The sequence below is a fragment of the Calliphora vicina genome, chromosome 1, assembly GCF_958450345.1.
Source record: "Calliphora vicina chromosome 1, idCalVici1.1, whole genome shotgun sequence".
NCBI classification, from domain to species: domain Eukaryota; kingdom Metazoa; phylum Arthropoda; class Insecta; order Diptera; family Calliphoridae; genus Calliphora; species Calliphora vicina.
The window spans coordinates 76,704,698-76,729,219 of NC_088780.1; the positions used below are offsets into that span (position 1 = coordinate 76,704,698).

General features: G+C 35.8%; 2 protein-coding genes across 2 annotated transcripts in view; one reads left to right on the forward strand and one right to left on the reverse strand.

The window, feature by feature from the left end:
* LOC135963216 (gustatory and odorant receptor 21a-like) overlaps positions 1-24,522 on the forward strand; it is a 158,226-nt gene that overhangs the window by 8,613 nt on the left and 125,091 nt on the right. The window lies entirely within an intron of this gene.
* Positions 13,369-15,239, reverse strand: LOC135948876 (uncharacterized). Its single transcript, XM_065498328.1, has 2 exons — positions 13,639-15,239; positions 13,369-13,574 (listed from the first exon to the last, which is right to left on the reverse strand). The coding sequence occupies exon 1, from the start codon at positions 15,237-15,239 to the stop codon at positions 13,779-13,781; it is 1,461 nt and encodes a 486-aa protein (XP_065354400.1). The 3' UTR covers positions 13,369-13,574; positions 13,639-13,778.

Here is a 24,522-nt window from a genome sequence, read left to right on the forward strand (position 1 = left end):
AAATACGGATATTTTAAAGGACTTTTCTGATTTCCCAAAGGCTATGCGTGTTATCTGCCGCGTATTTCGTTTTTATTACGGATGTAACCGAAGATTACGTCATAAATTAGTTATGACCAACGAATTATCTCGAGCTGTACTGGAACACGCAAAATCCCGTATGGTGATTGCTTGTCAGAAGCTATACTTCGAAAATGAATATAGCTTATTATCGCAAGGTTTAGAAATACCCCGAAAAAGCCATCTTTTGACCTTTAACCCCTTTATAGATACCGATGGCATTATGCGGATTAACGGTCGATTATCTAATTCTCCCTCTTTGAGATATGATGAAAAATTTCCAATATTACTCCCCTATCATGGATGCTACCCCCGATTATTCCTATCATATCTTCATAAATATTCTATTCACGGCCAGAACGCTTTATTATACAGGTTAATGCGGCTTTATTACTACGTTCCCAGATTAAAGGTTCTGATCAAAACCATTTTATCACAGTGTCGAACATGTGTTATTCAAAAACGTCAGAAAAGTCAGCAACTAATGGCTGCTTTACCCCCAGAAAGAACCTTACTCGCCCGTCCATTTACCAATACTGGTGTCGATTTTGCTGGTCCCTTTGATGTCAAAACCTATGCAGGTCGTGGTTGCAAGGTCACGAAAGGTTATGTGTTGGTATTTGTATGCTTTGCAACTAAAGGTATTCACCTCGAAGCTACGAGTGAAATTTCAACTCAGGCATTTTTAGCTGCATTTGCACGGTTATTTTCTCGTCGAGGTTCACCAAATGCCTTATATTCTGACAATGGCACAGCATTCGTTGGCGCTTCCCATATATTGGACGCTGACAAGGCTAATTTCATATCATTGTTGCGACGAAAGATTCTAGATCAAGATAGTTTTGCTTTATTGGAATGGAAATTTATCCCGCCAGGTGCACCGCATATGGGAGGTCTCTGGGAAGCAGGGGTTAAGAGCTTCAAGATGCATCTGACACGAATTGCTTATAATCAGAGTTTCACGTTCGAAGAGTTTTCTACGATGTTAGCTCGAATCGAGGCATGTTTAAATTCTAGACCACTTAGCCCAATGAGCGAAAACCCTGCAGATCTATGTGCACTTACCCCCGGTCATTTCCTTATTGGAACCCCAATTCTAGCCCCCCCTGAACCTGATCTATCAGATCATTCACTATCATATGTCAATCGGTGGCAGAAACTTAAAGTTCTTCACCACCACTTTGCCAAAAGGTGGAAAGATGAATATCTGAAAGAACTCCACAAAAGATTCAAATGGAAATACCCCCAGCGTGATTACGCTATCGGCGACCTTGTCGTTATAAGACATGATAATTTACCCCCAAATCAATGGCAACTTGGTCGCGTTGAAAACGTTATCCGCGGTAAAGATAACAAAGTTAGAGTCGCCGATATACGAACTGCCAATGGCATCGTAACTAGGCCTATAGTAAAATTAGTTTTGCTACCCAGTCCTGAACAACACTAACAATACATTTTTTAATCTATTTTATAGCCATTACAATGCCACGCAGACCACGAAGAAGCCATTCGCCATTGGAGGAGAGGTACAAATCCCATCACCAGCGCCGTAATCCACACCAACACGATTGTCGTTTATGTCGCCAGGACCACCCACTTCGAAGATGCATAAAATTTAAAAAGATGAATGTGACCGAGAAGTTAAGTGTGGTCAAAAAGTACCGGTATTGCGAGAACTGCTTGGCTCACTCTCATCAAGTCAAACGATGCCGAAATACTGATCGATGTCGCCAATGTGGAAGTAGACACCACACGCTTCTGCATCGTCATGAACGTCTACGTACTCCCAATCCAAACAACCCTCTATCTAATGGTCCGTCATGCTCTAGTGCCCGCACCGTAACGCTCCTTCCGACAATCATTGTCAAATTTGAGTTGGGGAACGAATGGTGTAACGTTAGAGGCTTACTAAACCCATGCGCACAGGTCAGCACGATTGCGGAATTCCTGGTAGAGCGGTACAAATTGCCTGAGGAGAAGATTGGCTCCGAAACGTTTTATAAGGTCAAAATACGCCCCCAGTTTGACGACAGCCCAGTCTTTAGTGTGTCGACGAAGGTTGCCGGTGACCTACCACGTAAGCAACCAAATGAACATATCGATGAGAGAGTGGCCGAATTGTACAGCAATTTACGTCTCGCAGACCCAAATTTTTATAAAAATGATGACATCAATTTTGTGCTTGGTGCTGACATATATCCACGCCTAATAAAAGCCAGTATTCACCCCGAATCAGTTGGGTCTCAGACGGCCCAAGACACCGTCCTAGGATGGACTATCATTGGCAGATTTGGCGTATAAATACTTAAAACTTTTTTTTCTCTTTTTTATTTTCATGTTTTTTAAGTTTTTTTTTTGTTTTCTAATATTGTATTAAACTAAATGAATTATCAATGAATTTGTAATATATAATATAGAATTTAAACTTATATTTTTGAAACACACCTCGGTTTTCTGAAATTGCATAATAGCAAGGGGCCGGGATGTTTAAGTGTGATATCTAATTACATCTTAAGTGCCCATATTTTAATGAACCTAAGTGTGCGAGAGAGAATGAACACTTTGGTAGTCTCCACTTTGTTTTCATTGTCTCTCCCACATCAATGTAAAAGAAAAAGTGTAACAATATATTTAATTACCATTTATCCCCCGCAAGAAAAGGTTCGTAAATCAAAGAATAAATAATTAATTTACCCCCAAAACTAACCCTCGTTTTTCTTATTAAAAACTTTGTCAAATAATTTTTGTTCTTTTGCGATCACACCCCAACAGTAATGAAACCAAATTTTAGTTTATAATACAAACTTTTAATTCCAACATGAAAAAAAATATAAAACAACAAATAGTATTCAATAATTATAAATTTTTACGAATTATTACAAATTTTTATTGGAAAATGTTAATTTTCAAGATATCCCAAGGCTGACTATCGATTCAGAACTGTAAAAAGTTAACGATAACGCTAATTTTGATTATTTCGATAACGGTGATTTAGCGGTAAAGGTTTGTTTGGCTTATTTTTAAAGGTAATTGCAGTTATTTCGGGGTAACGTTAGCCAATCTTAAGAAAAAAAAAACAAGAACGTAGGAATTTGTGTGAGAAAAATTTATTTACAAATTGTTACTAGTTATTTGTGTTTATGCTATTGTCTGTCTGGTTTCTGGTGTGTGTTTTATATATTAAAAAATTAAATGGAATTACTATTTACAATTTTGGAAGCTTTATTTCTAATTTTCAAAATTTAAACGTTACAAAAATTATACATTTATTTACTTACACGATTTTACTCGTAAAGGGTTCGTTTACTTTTTCCTAATTTTCTCTCTCATTACAAGAATTTACTGGGAAGGTAAATGATCAGAGCAATAATTTTTAAACAAATAGTAAAAAATATTTAACTTTGTCTAAATTAAGACTATTTGAAACAGAAAACAAAACTGATTTCAAAGCATTTAATATAAATTAGGAAAAAATTCGAAAATTTAAATTTTTAATAGAAATGTAACAATTTGCAATGGAACAATCCCAAATGAACATTGATTAATATTTGTTAAAAGCATATTTGGGATTGACATATTTTACTGATCTCAAGAATTCATTAAATTAGAAAAGTTCACTAAAACAATAGAGATTGTTAAGGGGTATTAACCTCATATATCCAATTCCTGGATAAACTAAAGTGATCGTATTTGGTCCAAACATCCCAGAGTCCACTGTGACAAACCTTTTATATTCATGTACGTTTTAATAATCTTGTACCACGAAAATTTATTTACATGTGTAATTTTTTCTCGTATATGTATTTTAGGTATGAGGCATGTGTAGTTTATAATTTATTTGGTGGCAACACTGATAAATTGTTTTTAGTAACATACGTGTGATTTTATTTTCCACAATTGTGGTATGGGCCAGCGTTGCCACTCATAAAATATTTTTCCTACCAAATTTCTGATTAAAAACTACCAAAACCTACCAAATTTTAAATTTTTCAGAAATGGTATATTTGTTTGTTTCAAAATTAATATTTAACTTAACGCAAAGGAAGCAATTTATTTACTAACACTACAATCATAAAAATATCAGTTTTCGAGGTATTTTAAATTTGAGTCGATGTAAAGATGTCCTTCCGTCCGTCTGCCTGACTGTCCATGAAGACTTGTGCACGAAGTACAGGTCGTAATTTTAAAGATATTTTGATAAAAATTGTCACGTGTATTATCTTCGGCCCAGGGACGGTATTATTTCACCCAACCTCCATACAAATGTCCTCCCGAAATAGGACTTTATCGGTCATAAATGCTTGATTTATATAGATATTCACACAATTTTTTATTTAAAAAATAAATCACACCTAAAAGTTTTGTGCGGATCGATTTATAATTTGCCATAGCTATAGAGTATCCAAAACCGAAACCGAAAACCGGTCAACCGGTTTTTTCATCTTTATAAACTCGACCGATTTCTGGTTTCTTTAACATTTCGGTTTTTGTAAGACGGTTAACCGGTTTAAATGAAATATATTTTCAAAAGCTCATTTAACCATATTTTTTAAAATCTTAGATACCATTTTAAAAAATATTGATTAATTATATAGCTATCATATAAGGCCCACTTCCGAAAATCTCTTTAAAGAGCATAAATCTCACTCAATGTTGGTAACATTTAACAGAAAAAGGTTTCATACAGAAATAAATCACGCAACCTAATTTCATGGCGATCGGTCCATAATTGGTCATAGTTCACATATAAGGTTCACATCCGAAAATCAATTATTGAAATTTTAAAAGAAGAATGTTTTTGATTATTTACGCAGTGTTGAGTATTATATGGTCGGGTTTTGGCAGACTATACATTCTTACTTGTTTATTTCTGCCAAAATAATCTGAGATTATTTATCACATATTTTAACATGACTACACACGATTTAAATAAAAATCAGGATATGTAAACTAAATTTATAATACGTTAAAAGTTTTAGATGAAACTGAAATCTTGAAAAATCAGAAAAATATATTATTAAAAAAGAAAAGTTTTGCGATCCCTTTGGCATTTTTGAGCACTACTAAATAACTATGTACACATTTACCTGACTAAAATAAATATTTAAGATTTTTTTAATAATTTATTAAATTGGCTTAACATAGTTTTTTCGTTATATTTTTTATTATTTTGTTCATAAAAATACTTACGTATTCAGAATTATCGTAACCTACCAAATCGCGACAAAAATCGGAACAAACCAACCAAACTACCAAAAGTGAATTTGTTAACTAGAAACTACCAATTTTGGTCCAATTGGACCAAAGCGGCAACGCAATACAAAAACAACAGGTACTTTGTTTTTGTTAAAAAGTATGTGAACTGTCAAAGTTGCCTGTTGTTGTTTTTGCTTTTGGGTTTGTTGTATTTTTCGCCACAACAACCACAAGTGAATTGACAATTCAAACTTAATAAAAAAAATAATCAGCTGTTTCATCGCAGTCACCTTTCTAAGTGTGCCCTGGGCTGCACATTAAGGGTGGATTAGCCGACTGTAATGTAATGTAACCTTAACGGAACGGAACAGCTGATCCTTTCTATTGTGTGTAAAGTAGTTAAAGCAGTTATAGTGACAAAATGTAACTTAACTGAAACGTCTGAACCTGTTAAAAACAGAATTTCTTTACGTTTCTACGTGACATTTACTAACGGTGTTGCCAACTTGTTGATTTTAAAAGTCTTGTATAAAAAATACTTATGCTCAGAACGCTTAACAATATTTTCAATGTTTTAAATATTTCAATGATAGAAATACATAAATAAAAAACAAAATGTAAGAAAAGATAAACTCACTGTTTATTGTTGATGTTTTGTTTAATCTTTGATATTTTTACAAATAAAGCTTGAGTGTCTGTAATTCTCATTCATTCTATAGTTTGATTTGTATAATATCTTTAGTTTTTCTAAAGCCTTTTGGGAAAAGGTTTCCTGATGATCTGGCCTAAGCAACCAGTGAAATGCACATAGTCCACTTTTACAATGCAGAAATTGAAAGGCAGACATACGAAGCTTGATGGCGAGGGTTTGAAGAGGTACAGTGTGTATTACACAGGTTTAGGTTAGTTCAAAAGAGAATGAGAAAAATGGGACAAAGGAACTAGCATATCCCACAACAATAAATATCAGTGAATTTATCAATAATTGGGAAATTTAGCACAATTCTTACTAAAAAAACTTTTTATTGTTATGGTAATATTTACTTATTATACAAATTAGTTCATACAAGCATTTATAAAATGTATACTAATAATAGTCGAAAGTAATAAGTTTGAAAATATTAAATTAATATTTTGTATACACAAATTAAATTAACAAATTAGGGCCATTATTACAACTTGCCTTTATCTTCGAAATAATGAAGGTGAAACTTTAAGCAATAGAAAAAGGTAACCTTAAAGTTAACTATTACGAACATAAAGGCAAGTTGTAATAATGGCACTTAGTAAAAAGTAGAATACAATATTAATTAATTTTTAAGTTATCGGACCTTTAATAAATAAAGTCTGTATGACAAGATAATAAATAATATTTATAATTGTCTCCTAATGGGTTAATATAAACATATATGAAGTCACTTCGAAGCACTTCACAATGATGATGAATACATTATGTGTAAAAAAATACGGTTTTTTAAGTTTAATATTTTTTTTTAAAAATCGCAGAAAAAAATTATAAAATCGCTTGAACAGTATTTAAAACAATTGTGTTGATAACACTTTCAAACAGCTGTTTAAATTTGTTTGTTTATGTCAAAAACATATGACACGTTTTTAATCAGGGTTTACAATTGCTACTATATTAGCCGTCAATTGCAGTAAATATACATTTTTATCAATCTGAATACTAAAAATATAGTTACAATTATAATTTTGTATAACTCTGCTAATATAAATTTGCTGTTACTATTCATATATTATTATACAAATTGCAATGTTAGTTTGCAATTTCTAGTAGCAGATACAACCAGTTGTCAACTCGTTATTGTAGCACAGCAACCAAAATATATGTTCGTGCTATAGCAGCATACACACTTTTTTGCCGAACTAATATTGCGCGTCAGCATTCGTTTTTGTTTTGTTGTGCTAGCAATTTTCTCTGGCAGCAATTTACATTTCTTTGGTTGCTCTACTATGGTTGCATTGATATTTCTTGTTTTTGGATGCTGCTAGTTATTTTATTGTCAAGTATGTAATACGAAATAACGATTATTCATTAGTGTAAATATTTTTGAATCTAACTGAGATATTGACTTGCATTTTTTTTTGTAAGACCAAAAATTAAAATATCTAAACAAGAAAAAAAAATGTTCGGAATAAATGTGGATCAAATTGTTCCTAATATGTATTTGCAATCCTATTAAAATTTTGATAAAAATTTTAGTTTTAGAAACTCAATAAATATGTAATATGTAATAAAATCTTTATTTATTAGCAAAACTCAATGAAATTTTCAACGTTTTTTAAATTTGTCATTCCAAATTACAAAGTGTAAAAAAACTTTTCAAAAGGTCAAAAGGAATCCTACAATTCATAAAAATTTAAGCGAAAATCCTGAAAATGGTATTTTTTACAATTTTAACCATAGGGTCTACATTTCCTTCGGGGCTGGGAAAATACTTTGGGGATAAATAGGGAACACATCAAGGATTCTAAAGCTGCTTTCCGTTTTTTGATCCCAACTTTGGGATTTTAGAACATGTGGCCCAAAGTTGAAATTTTTATCAAAAAATAGGTCAAATTCCGCAGGACGAAAGGGCAACATGTTCAAAAAATAGGACATGTTTTTTATACCAAAATGTTCTCTGTGAAGCTACCTTACAGAAAAACATAAAATTGTTATATATTCTTAAAGAAAGTTTTTTTTAATAAAAAAGAGTTAAGTTTTTCATCCAAAAAACAGCAAAATTCTACTATTTTTTGAATTCTTAAATTGAAAATCGTTTATTTTTGGATCTATAATCGATATTACTCTGATATATTTTGCATATTACTGATAATTTAGTTGTCTAACTAACAAACAAATCGAGCCCGTTCGGTACAAAAGTACGATCTATATTTTTAAAAAAGCGGACCAAGGTATGGCAAAATTTTAAAATTTAAATTTTGAAATGCCTATAACTCGAAAAGTATAAGAGATAAATAGCACACGCAAGCATATTTTTTCAAGACATAGGCGAGCGCTTTCTAAACATAAACATAAAACTCTTTGAAATCGAATGGGAAACAAAAAAATGGGACGTGTTTAAAAATTTTGCATGTCGAAGGTACCCTATTCTGAGCCCCCATAGCGCCGCCCCTGGGGCATTTGTAGGGCCCATTTCAATAATTTAAACTCGAATACTCCTTGGCTATGCCCGCGTCAAATTTTATCCTGATCAGATCAGCCGTTTAGAAATGCCAGATTTATTTCAAAAAAATTTTGATTCTGCCCAACTGTACATTGGGTGTGTTTACTGATATGTTGTTATGCACTTATCAAGAACAGCAACTGATAGCATCAATTGCAGAAATGTCAAATGTGCTATAGCACAACTACAGAAGTGTGTATTTTTGCTAGAAAAGATTGCCAGCAAAACAAAATAAAACGAATGGAGTGCAATATTAGCACGACAAAAAAACTGTGTGTGCTACTAAAGCACGAACATATATTTTGGTGGATATGCAATGGATTGTGTTTGCTACTAAAAATTGCAGACTAGCATTGCAATTTTAATAGTAAAACGAACGAACAGTATGAATATTTATATTAGCTGATTGTGATGAAATGAGATAATTTCATATTTATTGCATAGTCAAATGTAAGAATTATGTTGCTAGAGCTGAATATCGAAACCCTGTTTTTAATGTTCTATAATTGCACTAAAGTGTTACGTTAAGTCAACATTACGGTTACATTACATCAACGGTCGGCTAACCCAGCCTTTACTGATCTACACTACATATTAAGTAATTTTTAGAATTATAAACTATTTTAAATGTTTTTTCTCTCACCTTTACATGCTTAAATGGGTTTTTAGAAGTTTCTTGTAAATTATTATTTTTTATGGCTTCATTTTGTAACTTCAAACGAATTTTCGTTTGCGTTTCCGTTTGGAACGAAAAAATTAAAGTTTGGTATTTTATAAAACGATATTTGCGTTTCAAGTCAATTATTTGATATGGTACCAAGTTTGAAAACATTGTTTTTATGTCATATTTCTGCCAAATAAATTAAATTATTTTTATGTATTTTCAAACAAATAAAATTTATTAAAAAAAAATTTGAAATGTTTGATTGTTTTTTACAATTATTTGGAAAATACATTTCTTTGTTATATTTTTTATATATGAAAAGAAAAAACACCTTCTCAAAAAAAAGTTTTTTCTTTAAAAATTGAAAAATCAATGAAAAATTTATTGAAACGAAAGAAAATTCCCAACGTTTGATTTTGATGTTTCAAGCGCTTGGGGACGTTTTGTTCTGATTTATAAAATTCAGTTTTATATACAGAAACGAAAAATACGTTTTGAAAAATATGAAAATTCAAAAATGACAAATTTTTTCGAAAAAAACGTTTCGTTACGTCTTACAAAATTAGGGCATTAATACACAATTATTGCTAGACAAATAGGTTAGTTAACATGTTCAGTTTTCCATGCCTGTCTTGCAGTGAAGATGAGAGTACAACTATTTCTCATTTCTTGTTTTTTCGCTCTTACACTTATACAATTGCATAATGTAGTAGTATACGTCTGCCGATCGCGGATATAGACTATATGGATATCTACCCAGCAGTTTGAAAAGTGCCAATTGGAAACCTTTCACTAGCTATATTACTACTTGTACAACTAACTAGTTTGATGTGGCTGCTAAAGTGGTAGTTAGGTTAGGTTAGGTTTTCCAGGCAGCCACGAAATAAGGAAGATAGAAAGAGCAGCTCACATGGGTCCATCAATGGTCCTTTTGTGTTACCTGAAAGTAGAAGAAAGAAGAAGAAAGAGGGACAGATATAAGTGAAAAGGGAGAAGAAGAAGATTGAAGAAGTTAAGGAGGAGATGTAAGAAGAAAAAGAGAGGGAGGAGGGAGGAGATCTTGGAGAATTTACGTGCCAATGAGTCGGCGATCATTGGGTCACTCTAAAGTGATCCCCGTGTCTGGTCTTTTCAACCAATTACTTCTACCTATAAAGGCACTAATGCCCTCAAGCCTCATATTCGAGAGCTCAGAGAGACTATCAAGGGAACGATGCCCCAGAAACCTTAGGCGTAGATCTCCTAATGCCGGACAATGACAAAGAAGATGAAAAATAGTTTCATCCTCCTCCTCATTTTGACAACTTCTGCAGAAGTCGTGGTACGGCAAACCAAGTCTCCTAGCGTGGTTACCAAAGGTGCAGTGTCCAGTTATGACCGCCACTACACCACTCAATTGTGAGCGTGTAAAGCCAAGAAGATGAATTGTCCGTCCCCGATTTAGTCGGGGCCATATCGTCCTGGTCATAGTGCATGTGGGTTCACAGTCCCATCTTGCCTGAGCGAGCTCATAGTAGAAGTTACTAATTTGTAGCTTGCATTTGGATAACGGAATCCCACATAGGAAATCTATGTCTCCGTCAGGTAACATGGCGCCTTTTCTCGCCAGATCATCGGCAACACAGTTGCCCGTAATAGTAATATCCCCGTGTCCCCGTACCCACTTGAGTACGACTATTGAATGTCTCGCCATCCTGTTTAAGGATGCCCGGCATTCCTGGACTAAGTTAGATGTTGTGTATACACCTGTCAGGGATTTTATAGCTGCCTGACTGTCAGTATATATACAAATATCCCTGTCAGATATCTTGTTATAACTAAGCCAGTTAGCCGCCCTTTTGATGGCCGATAATTCAGCCTGAATAATGCTACATTCATTCGGAAGTCTGAAAGATAACCTAATATCGAGTTCCCGAATATAGACACCTACGCCAACTCGATCTTCCTTCACAGAACCGTCCGTATAGACTGAGAGACCCATTGTGTCATGTAAGGGCCCGTTCATTGCTTCCGTACCACACGGAATTGAGAAATCGAAATTCCTCGCTAAGAAGGGCCTAGAAATGCAGTAATCGATATTCTCCGGAAGAGTCTGAATACTACCTATTATGCTGGCGTGACCATATGGAGCGTGTTTCCACGCACCAATCGCGTTTAGCCTAAAGGCAGAAGTAAATGCCATTTTTCTTGCCATAAGATCCACAGGGATCCAGTTCAATATAGTAAAGAGCGACTTTGTTGCGGTCGTTCTTAAAGCTCCTGTTATCAGGATTGCCATTCTCCTTAACACTCTCTCGAATAGCATACACGTCGAGCCACTGTCTAGTGCCTTCCACCAGACAGAAACTCCATAAAATAGTGTCGGCTTAATGACCGCATCACATAGCCAGTTGACAAACTGGGGTCTAATACCCCATTGCGTACCTATCGCCCTCTTACAGACATACATAGCCGTCAAGGCTTTTGACGTCCTTGAAAGGGTATTGGGTTTCCAGGATAGTTTACTATCCAGAATAACTCCTAAGTATTTCGCACTGTCCGATAGTGTTAGTTCAACACCATTTAATCGGGGAAGCGAGAAATGAGGAATCTTGTACCTCCTTGTGAACAGTACAAGTTCAGTTTTGCCTGGGTTTACACTCAATCCACTGTCCGTACTCCACCGACTCAGTATACTGAGTGCATGTTCCAGGCGTTGTGATATCGTGTCCAAGTGGATCCCGGAGACTGCCACCGCGACGTCATCCGCGTAGGCGACAGTTTTATAACCTAAGAGATCCAATTTCCTGAGCAGACAATTTATGGCCAAATTCCACAGAAGTGGCGATAAGACACCTCCCTGAGGTGTACCCCTAGTGGCCATTCTCGTGATCACTGCCGTTCCCTTTTCGGAGCGAATGATCCTGTATCGTAGAAGGTTTGTGATGAACCTTACAGTTGATTGGTCTAAACCAAGATCCTGTAGAGCTGAAACGATAGTTGCAGATTCTACGTTATTGAAGGCTCCTTCTATATCCAGAAAGGCCACTAACGAGAAATTACCAAATTCAAGGGATTTCTCAATATATCCCACTAAGGAGTGAAGTGCTGTCTCAACGGATTTGCCTTTCATGTAGGCGTGTTGAGAGGGAGATACTGATCCTTGTTTCAAAGACACTCGTATGTGGATGTCGATGATTCTTTCAAGGGTTTTCAGCAAGAATGATGATAGACTTATCGGTCTGAAATCTTTTGCTTTGGTGTGTGACGCTTTCCCCCCTTTCGGAATGAATGTCACAGTGCATTCGGTCCACCGTTTTGGTATGTAGGACCATGCAAGACAGGCATGATAGATAGTTATCAGCCAAGGAGTGACTAGATCTATATTATTCTGTAGATCAGCGGGTATTATACCATCTGGGCCCGGAGACTTGTAAGAGTCAAAACTCCGTATGGCCCATTTTATCAAATGTTCGTCAAGTATAATTGACGAAGTTGTCCGATTGTTCGGTTGGGATGTACTAGCAATATCCGGAGGCAAGTTCCCCGGAAAATGAGTGTCCATGAGTACTTCTAGTGTCTCACGTCCATCAGTAGTCCACCTACCATCCTGTTTCTGAATATAACCTTGAACAGTTGGTGTTTTCGATAAGATCTTGCGCAGACGATTTGTCTCAGAGGAACTTTCGACGCCGCTGCAGAAATTCCTCCAGGACTTACGTTTCGCGCTCCTGACCATATTCTTAAATTTGTTCAACATAGACTTATACATTGACCAGTTGCCTGATCTTTTCGCCTCGTTGAATAGTTTACGACAATTACGCCTAGTGTTCGCTATGTCTAAAGACCACCATGGAGGTCTTACCTTTCCTCTGCGAGCAGAGGGAGTGCATGTACGTCTTGTGGCCTCACTGAGAGAAAGTGTGAGCTTTTCCACAGCGCTTTCAATGTCCCTAGTGTCACCTATGAGAGGGGGTGAGGGAAGTAAACCATCAAGGATCCGCCTGTGATCATCCCAATTGGTTTTCCTCCTATTTAGAAAAGGCTTTTCCTTCTCAACTTCCAATTCTATTAAGAATGTCAGATACCTGTGATCAGACAGAGAGCAATCATCTGAAACCTTCCAATTCCTTATGAGTTGCGAGTGGCTTGCACTGACAAGCGTAATGTCCAGAACTTCTTGCCTATTTGCTACCACAAAAGTAGGTTCTGAACCTCGATTGACAACTACCAGATTAAAGTCTAATATGAAGTCTAAAATGTACTCACCTCGTTCGTTTCTATCTGAGCTACCCCAGATTGTGTGGTGAGCATTTGCATCAGCTCCGATAATTACAGGAGTTCTGGCCCTATTTGCGGCACGCATCATATTAGATACCAGGTTATTCGGTGGTGGTTCAACCTGGTCGTGCGCCATATAGCTCGAGAGCAGCCACACCTTACCTGCACCTGTCTCCCAAGCAGCAGCTACTGTATCTTCATCGCTGTAATCAGGAAGAATGAAGATATTAAGATGGTTCTTAACCAAAATGCAAGATCTTATTTTACCTGTGCGTCTTATGTACAAAAGTTTGTACTTTTTGGCGTTGAGTCCACGAATTTCGCCATTGTGTATCCACGGCTCCTGGACCAACGCAATGTCCTCCCCATATTTAGCAATGTGGAGGAGCAGGGCAGCCGAAGCTGCCTTAGAGTGGTGAAGGTTCACTTGGATCGCCTTCACCATGGTCTGGATCATATATGACCGTAACGTCGATGTCTTCTGGGTCTGATTCCAGAAGAACATCTTCATCCTCCACATCACCCAGAGCGCAGAATAGGTCCCCAACCATACTGGAGTGTGATTGGGTCTCCATTTTGTCCTCAGAGCTTGCGGGGTCGTCCAGTTTAATTTTGCAGTCCATATCCTGCGGAGCTTCCAGTTTAACACCAGAAGTTTCGGGGTCGAGCTTGTCGTCACCACGGTAGATGCGCAGCTTGATACTATCGAAACCATAGTAAATCTTGCTTTGCCTCTCACGTAGTGGCGCCAAGGATTCCTTGTTAAGGACTACGACCACCTTTCTATGCGCACCTTCAGGAGCGGAAACCTTAACCACCTTCCAGTTATGGGTTGGTAGATCGGGATTACCGCTCTGAATGTATGCCAGAATCTCCTCAGGTTCATGTGGCTCCGCCGGAATAACTGTGACTGATCTCGGTCTACGAGGTATCTCGTTTACCGGGATCACGTCCAGTTTCGCGCCAGGCCACAATTCCCCTAGGGACGCAATTGCTAATTTTAGCAGTAGAGCTGAGCGGTCATTGGTACACGCTAGCAGTTTTACATGGCCTTGATACCAGCCAGCATCGTCGTTTTGCGGGGATGGACCGGGATTCTCCTTGAGAATCTTCCAGTATACCCCCAGCATACCCTGACGGATTTTCAGCCATTTCTCCTGGGAGATAGCTCCGTCATCAACACTCCTGTCGATAATAGCCCTTACAAGTGGATTGCGAGCAACTTCACTGTAAGGCCTTCTTATCACACGAGCCTCTTGCTTCGGACGTTTAGTCTTCGGCTGTGTGTTTTGCTGCTGGAGCAGCTCCTCCTCTGAGCGTTGCCGTTTGGGCCCAGCAGATGCGCCTTGGTTCGCTGCATCTGCGCTTGGAGGAGTGTTTGAGCTGTCCAGCTCAGCCAGTTGAGCCTTAGCCCAACTTAGTTTCGACAATTCGTCGATGTTAAGCGCATCGGCCGACTTGGATCCAAGCCGGTCGATAATGCGCATGGCGGCACGCCTTTGCACGAAAGCCCTCCTGGATGGTTCTTTGCGAATGGGGGCGTTCGGTTCTGCCGTAGTGGCTGGTGGGGCTACGGTGGTTGGACCCGACTTCTGGTTCGACGATCCAACCTGTAGCATTTTCGCAGGGACAACTGTCTTCTCGACAGTGTCCAATGCAGGGGCTGTTGCTGGTATATTACCAGCGAGGGCTAATGCAGCTTTTGAGGTGCTTGGCTTAAAGTCCAAGGCTACCTCGCTGCTTTTAGTCAAACTGTCACCAGAAGGTTGGACAGTCGACTGTTTGCAATCAGCCAGCATAGGTTTCCCCTGCTGGCCTTTTGCTGTTTGTTTTTTGTTATTGTTATTGTTTTGTATTGTGTTGTTCATTTTTGTTCCCACGAGTGAGCGCGTAAGGGGATGGACACTCCATGCAGGGACGGCGTACATGGATTAGGCGAAAACTGTATTACAACCGACCCGTGCCCTGGCGTCGGAGGGGAGCTGTTAGCGACTAGTTATCTTTAACCACTTACTAGCCATTCAGGTCTTCGGCACTGCTACCATCACCTTGACCTTACAAGTGGGGGGGAAAGAAAGAGTAGAGAGAGAAAGAGTTAAATGATTTTTAATTGCACTACATTTCACCAGCATATTCAGTAATAAGCAATAGTCAGCTATTTGTCCTAAGTTTTTGAATTTAAATTCATGAAAAATAAAATCCTCTAAAATTACCTCTCTAAAATTCGATGGCCACTTTAATGCTGAATGTGGCCGTTTGTGTTTTCGTTCCCATTGATGATGTAGAAAATGATAAAATTGAGAGTAGACTCACATGTTATTCTAAATAACAATTAGAGAGCAGTACAAATAAGAGCTCAGTGCAGTGATGTTAACCGTACGGTAATTACCGTATTGTACGGTAATTTAGACCTCCGTACGGTAGACAGGTAATTTCTACATTTGTACGGTAATTTTAAAAAGTTTAAATTTTTAAAAATTATATCCTAAACGTTATATTTCCATAATGTGTCTACATATAATGTACATATTTCTCATTAAAATAATCATAAAACTTTGAGGATGATGATAACCAACTACCACTAGACAAAATATATCTACGCGGTAAAGTAATCGCAAGTCTTTCAAGTATGGATATTTCAACATACAAATTAGTATTAAAAACTGATCGTAATAAATCCCCAATTGTGCGATACCAATATTTCTATAATTCCTTTAGTTTTGCATTTCCCAGAAGCTGTTGAAATGGATGAATTTAAATAAATAGATACGGAATTTATATTATAAGGCAAATAAATGATGTTGATAAAAATGGCATTCTGCTGTTTTACAAACATATTCACGAAAATTACTTTTTGATAGTAAAATGTTCAGTAAACCAGCCCTCATCTGGTGTGAATTTCTTACAACCTATTGTCTTTTGCTGTTTTATTTGCATTTTTGTTATTTCTCTATGTTATACAATTATTTTTTTATATTCACTTTAGTATAGTTCTTTTTCAAAAGTGCCGCTGGAGAAATCGGCAGGTTCATACCATATTTGTTTAACATGCACAACACACAGTGGTATGAGAATAAAAAAAGAGGGAAATAAATCTGTAACTTCTAAACCATTACGCCGATTTGAATGAAATTTCACATGCTCAAAGAGGAAGTGTATTCTCAGCGAGTTGTTAAGTTTTCCCTAATTTATTTGACACATAAAAAACATAAGGTAGACATGTTATATATCAATGGATAGAGGATTTGTCTACTTTTCAAAAATGTATACATTATTATTATTAGTGAGGCTCTACGCACTGCGACCCTAAGGATCTTTTGTGCAGCCTAGATTTATTTCATCCTAATAGATTTAGGCTACGTATAAAGCCAAGTATTCTATTAGGTGAGAGATCAATTACGTCCCCCGGGGCCATTAAGGCCCTTCCGAGCCATTTAGTTCTGCATATTGCCAGCATTGGGCAGTCACATAGAACATGTTCAGAGGTTTCGGCATAAAGTCCGCAGAACCTGCACTGTTCATTCTCAAATTGGTGATACCTCAAACCACAGTGTCCGGTGAATAATCCAGTAAGTATTCTCAAGTCACCCTTTCCGATAGAAAGCAACGACTGGGATCTACGTCTGGATAGGGTGATGAATCGTTTGGATTGTCTTAGACCTGGTAGATTACCCTAAAAACGGGCAAATTCCGATTCAACCCAAGAACGAATACGTTTCATAGTGTATCCACGTGGGATGCCAAAGAACGAGCGTCGAGCGCCCCTGTTGGCAAGACAATCAGCACGTTCATTGCCAGCGTGACCTTCATGACCAGGTACCCAGCACAGTATAAGTTCATTGTGTGCGCCGAGTTCATTCAAGGATGTCAAGCAGTCCATGACCACACCAGACCTCACTTCATATGAAGATAATGCTCTAAGAGCAGCCTGGCTATCAGACATAACAAATATTATATTATCCCTTAGTCTCATTAAGTACTCGTTGGAGCATATAAGGATGGTGTAAATCTCCGCCTGAAATATTGATGGGAATGCTCCCATTGGGATACCCCTTTGAAAATTGGGACCATAGATACCAGCCCAGTGTCACCATTTGCCTGTTTGGAACCATCAGTAAACCATACTTGATCGGCATTATTTTGCCAACATTTTTGGTTTAACCACTCGTCCCTTTCAGGTATAAGGACCCTAAACTTCCTATTTAACACCAGAGTTGATGACGTATGGTCAGATATTGCAATACTAGTATCATTTTCAAAGATGCCTAGAATGCTCATATGCCCAACCAGATCTCCCGGTATTACATGGGATAATCCCGGTAATCTGGATGCACTCCTATAGGCCTCCTCCATTACCAATAAATGTAAGGGTGGGATGTGTAGGATTGCACCCAGAACATGAGTGAGACAGGTCCTCATGGACCCGGTAATAGAGACACAGATGAGGCGGTATACCTTATCAAGTAAAGCTCTTGCAGTCATCAACTTTTGACAATTAAAAAATTCATGGAATACTTTTTTGAAAAATATGACAAAAAATGTTTTTTATTGAATTTTGCAAAGATACAAATTTTTCAAATTGAAATAAAATTTTTATTTATGAATATTTTTTAATGAAATTTCACAGTTATGTAGATTTTTCTATTTAAAATGGAAAAATAAAAACAAATTTTGAAATTTGTTATCCCAAAAATGTGATTTTTTCGTTTTTTGGCTATAATATCCATAATAGGGGCGGGGTTATCGGAACTCTTTACAAAATAATTAAGAACTTATTGGGCCATCTAAAATAGGTTACTATATTTTGATATCGAGTACGCGATTTGAGAATTTTTGCCCTAAAGTTGAATTTTACATAAAAAATAGGCATTTTTTGAATGGACCTGATCCCGTCGGTATCAAAAATTATAAATGGTTTTTTCATTTAAAATATTTGGCGTAAAGTTAGCTTTTCAAAAAGTACAAATTCATTATACATCCTCTTAGAAAATTTTTAGATAATTTAAAAAGAATAAAAGTACTTTTTTCCCAAATAAATTGCGAAAAATCGCCTTTTTTAATTTTTTTATATTCAAATGCATGTAACTTTGGACTCAGTCATGATTTTTAAACACTTCTTTCTTTGATATATAGATCTATTATTAATCCTATAAAAGAAAAATGGATAAAATCGGAGAATATTTGGAACCGCGGTCACCAAAAAACTGGTGTAAGGTGGGTAAAAATGTTGAAAATTAAATTTTCAAATGCGAATATCTCCTAAACTATAAGAGATAATTGATAGCTACGACGAGGTTCTATATAGTGCTCGACGAGGAGATTCTGTATGTGTAATTTTTTTAAATCGGAGCACAAACGAAGAAATAGTATCATTTTAAAAATTGAATATACCCGAGGTGTCCTACTTTGGGAACCTCTGGTCCCGCTCCTGGTGGGGTCATGAGGTACAAATTCAAAACTTAAACTCGACTACACTTCCTCTTTGCGCATGTGAAATTTCATTCAAATCGGCGTAAGGGTTTAGAAGTTACAGATTTATTTCCCTCTTTTTTTATTCTCATACCACTGTGCAACAGTTCTCTCATATTTCTATGGGAAGTTCGACTATCCATCTGCCCTAAATCATTTCGAATGTTGATTGTATCTTCTAACTCTACAGGCACATCATCTTCTTCTATAAAAGCTTCTCCACCTGCAGGTTCAATACAATCAAGAATTTCGGCCCTTTCGGCGCACTCAACTATCGAGCTTGCACTGTCTTTTTCCGCTTTCACAAGTCTTCTCTTCTGACGCGAACTCCAATCCATTATCTTACACAATTATTTAATTATTACACAAAATATCAATTATTATTACAAAATTTTCAACTTTTTTCATTTTTTTTTTCAATTTTTATGTACACTAAATAATTTGAAATATATTAAAAAATGGATGACACCAATATTACCAATGGTGTATTATTATTTTTTATTTTCATAAAACATATCGTCGTGCTAGTGTTTCCCCATTGCTTAATATGTATATTGTTTAAAAATAACATGGTCCAAGACTACATTACATGGGACCATATTGTAACTACTCCGTTTAATCTAAAATGGAACATGTACTCCAATAATTTTTGCAGGGTTATTTAAATTTGAAATTATGAAAAATTTAAGCAATTTAACCCTTAAATGCGCACTGTGTCTTTTAAGATACAACCCAAAATATTCTTACGGTTCCAATTTTGGATCAAATTTAATAAAAAATATTTAGAACATCATAACTCAAAAAATATCCCTTTCCAGAAAATCTTCAGGATTTGCGTTTTATTGACATTCAAAGTTCAAAATTAAATTTTGTTAAAAAATAAAAAAATTGGTTGGATTTGATGTTGCATAATATTAAGCAGAGATAAATAAAGGTTTTGAAAAAATTCAGGATAGTGTAAAAATATTTCATTAGGCATAAAAAGTGTTTACAAAAGCCTTTTGATTCATAATTTGGCCACAGAGCGTTATTTAATGGTTGTATCTTTTAAGATACACTGCGCATTCATCTACGAATTACGTATTCGTTTTATTTGAATTATGTACTCTGTTATTGTGCAAGTTCATATATATTTTGTACTTTGAACTAGCAGGTTGTATGTTCGGCATCTTGCTATGTTTATATGATAATTTATTTTGAGTTTAGCAATAGACGACAGACATTTTTTAACTGATTTCATAATTTGGAACTAACTAAAAGAATTTTAAAGTCATGTCAGGATTTAGAAAGGTTGATGGAGTCAATATGACTGATGAGGAAGTTTGTGAATTGCTTTGCAATAGTGAGGGTATTACTTATGACAGTACGGACATCAGTGGCTCAGATGACGATGAAATGCAGGATACAAACTCATGTAAAAAGAGACCAGAACGCCTAGGAGCTTCTAGAATGATAGTAATACAGGACGAAAATAATACAGAAAGTGATAGCGAGGATGAACTTGACATTGAAGGATCTATACATGATTCTTTCATACAAATGATAAATGATGATAATAAACATGAAGTTCCGGCAAAGACGCAAATTTAGGTGGATTTGAACCATTGGATTTAACACCTTTTACTTCTAATGCAAAGACTAATACTACCTTTATATAATGTCCTGTGGTTCCTATTTGGTCCCACAAATAATTGGAGCTCTTTTTCTTCCGAGTTTAGTGAGATTTTTATAAATCCAAAGTCATCGGAATTTGAAAGAGTTTTATTTGATGCTAACCAAGTCCAGTTTGGAGGCGATAGTGACCTTACAGACGATATAAAGGCATTACAAACGCCTTTTAAAGTTTGGTGTCATTTATTTCCGCAATCATTAGAAGAAGACATTGTAATGGAAACTTTAAGATATCCTGGTGTTGATCATACTTTTAGTTTCACTGTGTCCGATCTCCGCAAATTTATAGGAACTCTCTTTTACATGACATACTACAAACTTCCAAACACCAGAGACAGGTCTGTAAATAACCACAGAAGTGTTCAAATAATACAAAGCCAAATGCCTCTGAAACGCTTTGAAAAAATTCGGGAATTTTTGCATTTTAACGACAAAAGCAAAATGTCTGATCGAAATGATCTCAATCGCGACAGGCTTTACCTAATTCTGCCAATTATCGATACCCTAAATAGAACTTTTTCTACAGTACCGAAACTAAACAGATTGAGTGTAGATGAGCAAATGTGCTCCACAAAAATCGGAAGTTATATGAAACAATATTTACCAAACAAACCAAAAAAGTGGGGCTTGAAATTTTTTGTACTATGTGATACAATGGGATTCTCCTACACATTAGAGCTGTATAGCGGAGCAACTGAAAAGTTGGCAGATAGTGAGCCAGATCTTCAATCCTCAGCAAACATTGACGTTAGACTTATTCGGGGAGTACCGCGAAATCAAAACTTTGTGATATACTTTCATAATTTTTATACAACAGTGCCTCTCATAGTATATTTGCGCACACAGGGAATCCTGGCTGTTGGTACAATTAGACGCAATAGAATTAAGAATTGTAAGTTACCTGAAGAGAAAATAATGATGAAATTCGAAACAGGAACAAGTCAGGAATTTGTTACCAACATACACGGTATCGATGTGACCACATTATCATGGAAAGACGATCGAATTGTCAATCTTATTTCAAACTATGTCGGTACTAAGCCCCCAGTGGATATATATAATACAGAGAGTGAACCTTTAACATTAAAACGCTTTGATAAAAAGGAAAAAACTATCAAAAGTATTCAATGTCCACAAATCATTAAAGATTTAAACTACCACATGGGCGGAGTAGACTTGATGGATAGCTCAATAGGCCGGCATAAAATAGTAATGAAAAGCCGTAAGTGGACAACGAGAGTATTTTACCACCTTCTTGACATGACATGTGTAAATGCCTGGATACTTTATAGAAGAATAAACAAAGATAAACCAGAATCTAAAATACGATTAGTCGATTTCAAATTGGAAGTGGCTGATGTAATGTTTTCATATAACAGTAAAACTATTCCAGTAAGAGGACGCCCAACTTTGGAAAAACAAATAGAAGAAAAAAGACGAAAGCCGAATGCATCCCTAGCGCCACCGAAGGATATCCGGCTAGATGGAATCAGTCACTGAATTAGAATGAAAAAAAAAGCAAGATGTAAGCTGCCAAAATGCTCAGGTCAAACCAAAATGTTTTGTTTGAAATGTAAGGTGAATTTGTGTGTGACCGCTAAAAAAAATTGTTTTTATGAATACCATAACTTTTAATTACTTTTATTACTCTATTTTACTCATTGTTTTTGTCTTAGTGACATTAATTTTATATGTTTATTTATTAAAATTGAATTAACTGTGTTTTTAAAATTATAATTTATTTTTATAAATAAAAAAAACCTTTAAAAATTAAAATACTGGTATTTTTTTCTTTGAAAATTAAAATATAGGAGAGTACGCATTGTATCTTTTAAGATACAACCACTATTTTTTAAAAAAATCACAAAAAAAATTTAAAAAAAACGTGGTACGCAGATGTAATTTTTTTAAAATTTTACATCTTATATATAAAAAGAAGTGTACATTTTGATGTCACCACTAACTGCAAAAACGGGTTGACCGATTTCAACCAAAATTTCAGGGTACGTTGGGAATGGTCTATATATGGTTTATGTGAAGTTTGCACGAAATCGGCATAGTGGTTCCGGAGATATGGCTGGACTGATTTTTATTAAATTTTTAGTGAATATTCAGATTTTTGATTTTCGGTCTGTGGGCGGAGGGTCGTGGTAAAATCAAATTTTTACACTATACCGCTAATGATTTCAAGGTCAGTAATTGTGGCCAAACTTTTGGAAACAAAAAAAGTTAAAAAAAAATCAAAAATAAAAAATTTTCAAAAAATTATTTTTATTTTTTCATTCGAGAAATAAATGGTTTTTTTCATTCACAACGATCAAACAATGCTAATTTTAATTTCGTTGCTTAACATCATTCTTAAAATTTTAATTCACAGTGGTGTACTCTGAAGCGATTGATTTGGTGTAACATGTCCGGTACATACCAAATTTTCATATCGTTCGATAAAACAGGTAGGACGCTGTTAACATTGTACTATAACGGCCATTTTCACAATGTACGATTAAAAGTTAACGTGAACTTTAACCGCAAGTTAGGCTAATATGAATTTCACAATGTACGATTAATTCTTAACTGACACTATTTAACAACAAAGTTGCTGTTAAATATAACCGAATAAATTTCGCCGTTTAGAATCTTAATTGTAAGAAATATAATAAAAGATCATGGAAAAACATTTATATTTTTGTAATATTTATAATTTTTAAAAGTGTAAAGCGAAGAAAAGTAAATTTTGCACGGGGTGATCCATATACCACCCGGATATTGCACTTACAAACCAAACAACAAATGTGCACTTTTCCTTGTTGGTTTTCAGTAATTGTTGTTCAGTTTGTTCTGTAAATTTTACAGTTAATATTTTTGAGTTTTATACGTTTTTTATTATACCACTAAGAAAACACAAATTATTATTTTTTATGCCGTCTTTTAGACAATTTTTTATATTTCAATCTTTCATTACACTATTTTTCGTAAACAAATGTATGAATTATTGCCATACTTTCTACTGAATGCTTTGGTTAAGTAATCAAATGATGGTGAAACGTAAATCGGTAACCGTTGGTTAAATGGTCCCCGTTAAACAAACCGACAGTTAGTTAATTTTCCGGTTAAAATGAAATAATCGTACATTGTGAAAATGGCCGTAAAAATGGCCGTAAAAAGTATTATCAACCGATGATAAACAAAATTTCCGAAAGTACAACTAATATAGCAAACAACGTCGACAAATCAGATTTCGTTCCCTCCGAACTTCTGCCAAATGCAAATGAATATTCAATCCGTTGTCGACAAGGTATTCACAAGTCTTTCAACCAACTACAAAAATTCGGATTGGCTGTGGGAACGTGCAATTTTGGTACCAAAAAATGATAATGTCAACAAGCTCAATGAGCGAATTAATTGAAACAATGAAATACAAATCGATTGACACAGTAATGAACATTGAAGGTTGGATCACAGATAATGTTTCTCCGTAACATAAACGCGCCAAAATTATGCAACGGAACACGATTGACCATCATCAAATGTTCACCAAATTTAATTGAGGCAACAATCATCGGTGGCAGATTAAAATGCGATGACGTAATGATTTCACGCATACCAAAGATTTCCAACGACAAAGCATAAGGCCAATCGTTGACTATTGCTGGCTTACATTTGGAAAATTCATGTTTGGTATGTGGTTTGCTCCCGAGTAAATAAAATGAAAAAAGAAGCATATATCCCCTGTCCTTAAGATGAATTCATAAATATAATATCCCATTTGCCTTAAATACATCCGTTTCTTTTTTAAGGGCATATCATGCCACTGTACTTATAGATATCTGCTACAACTTTGTCAAATGACCACTTCAGTGTTTCGGGTGCGATGTCAGGTCGGGGGAGTCCGTGCTTTTTTTTGTCCGACACTGTATTTTCAAATCGAGATGCAATATAAAACAGAATTATTGTAAGGGCCAGCAACGCGGACCGGGTTCAGCTAGTATTATATATTTTTTTTCGTGAAAA

Coding starts and splice junctions, on each gene's coding strand:
- LOC135948876 (XM_065498328.1), bottom strand. CDS start 15,239: ATGAACAACACAATACAAAACAATAACAATAACAAAAAACAAACAGCA.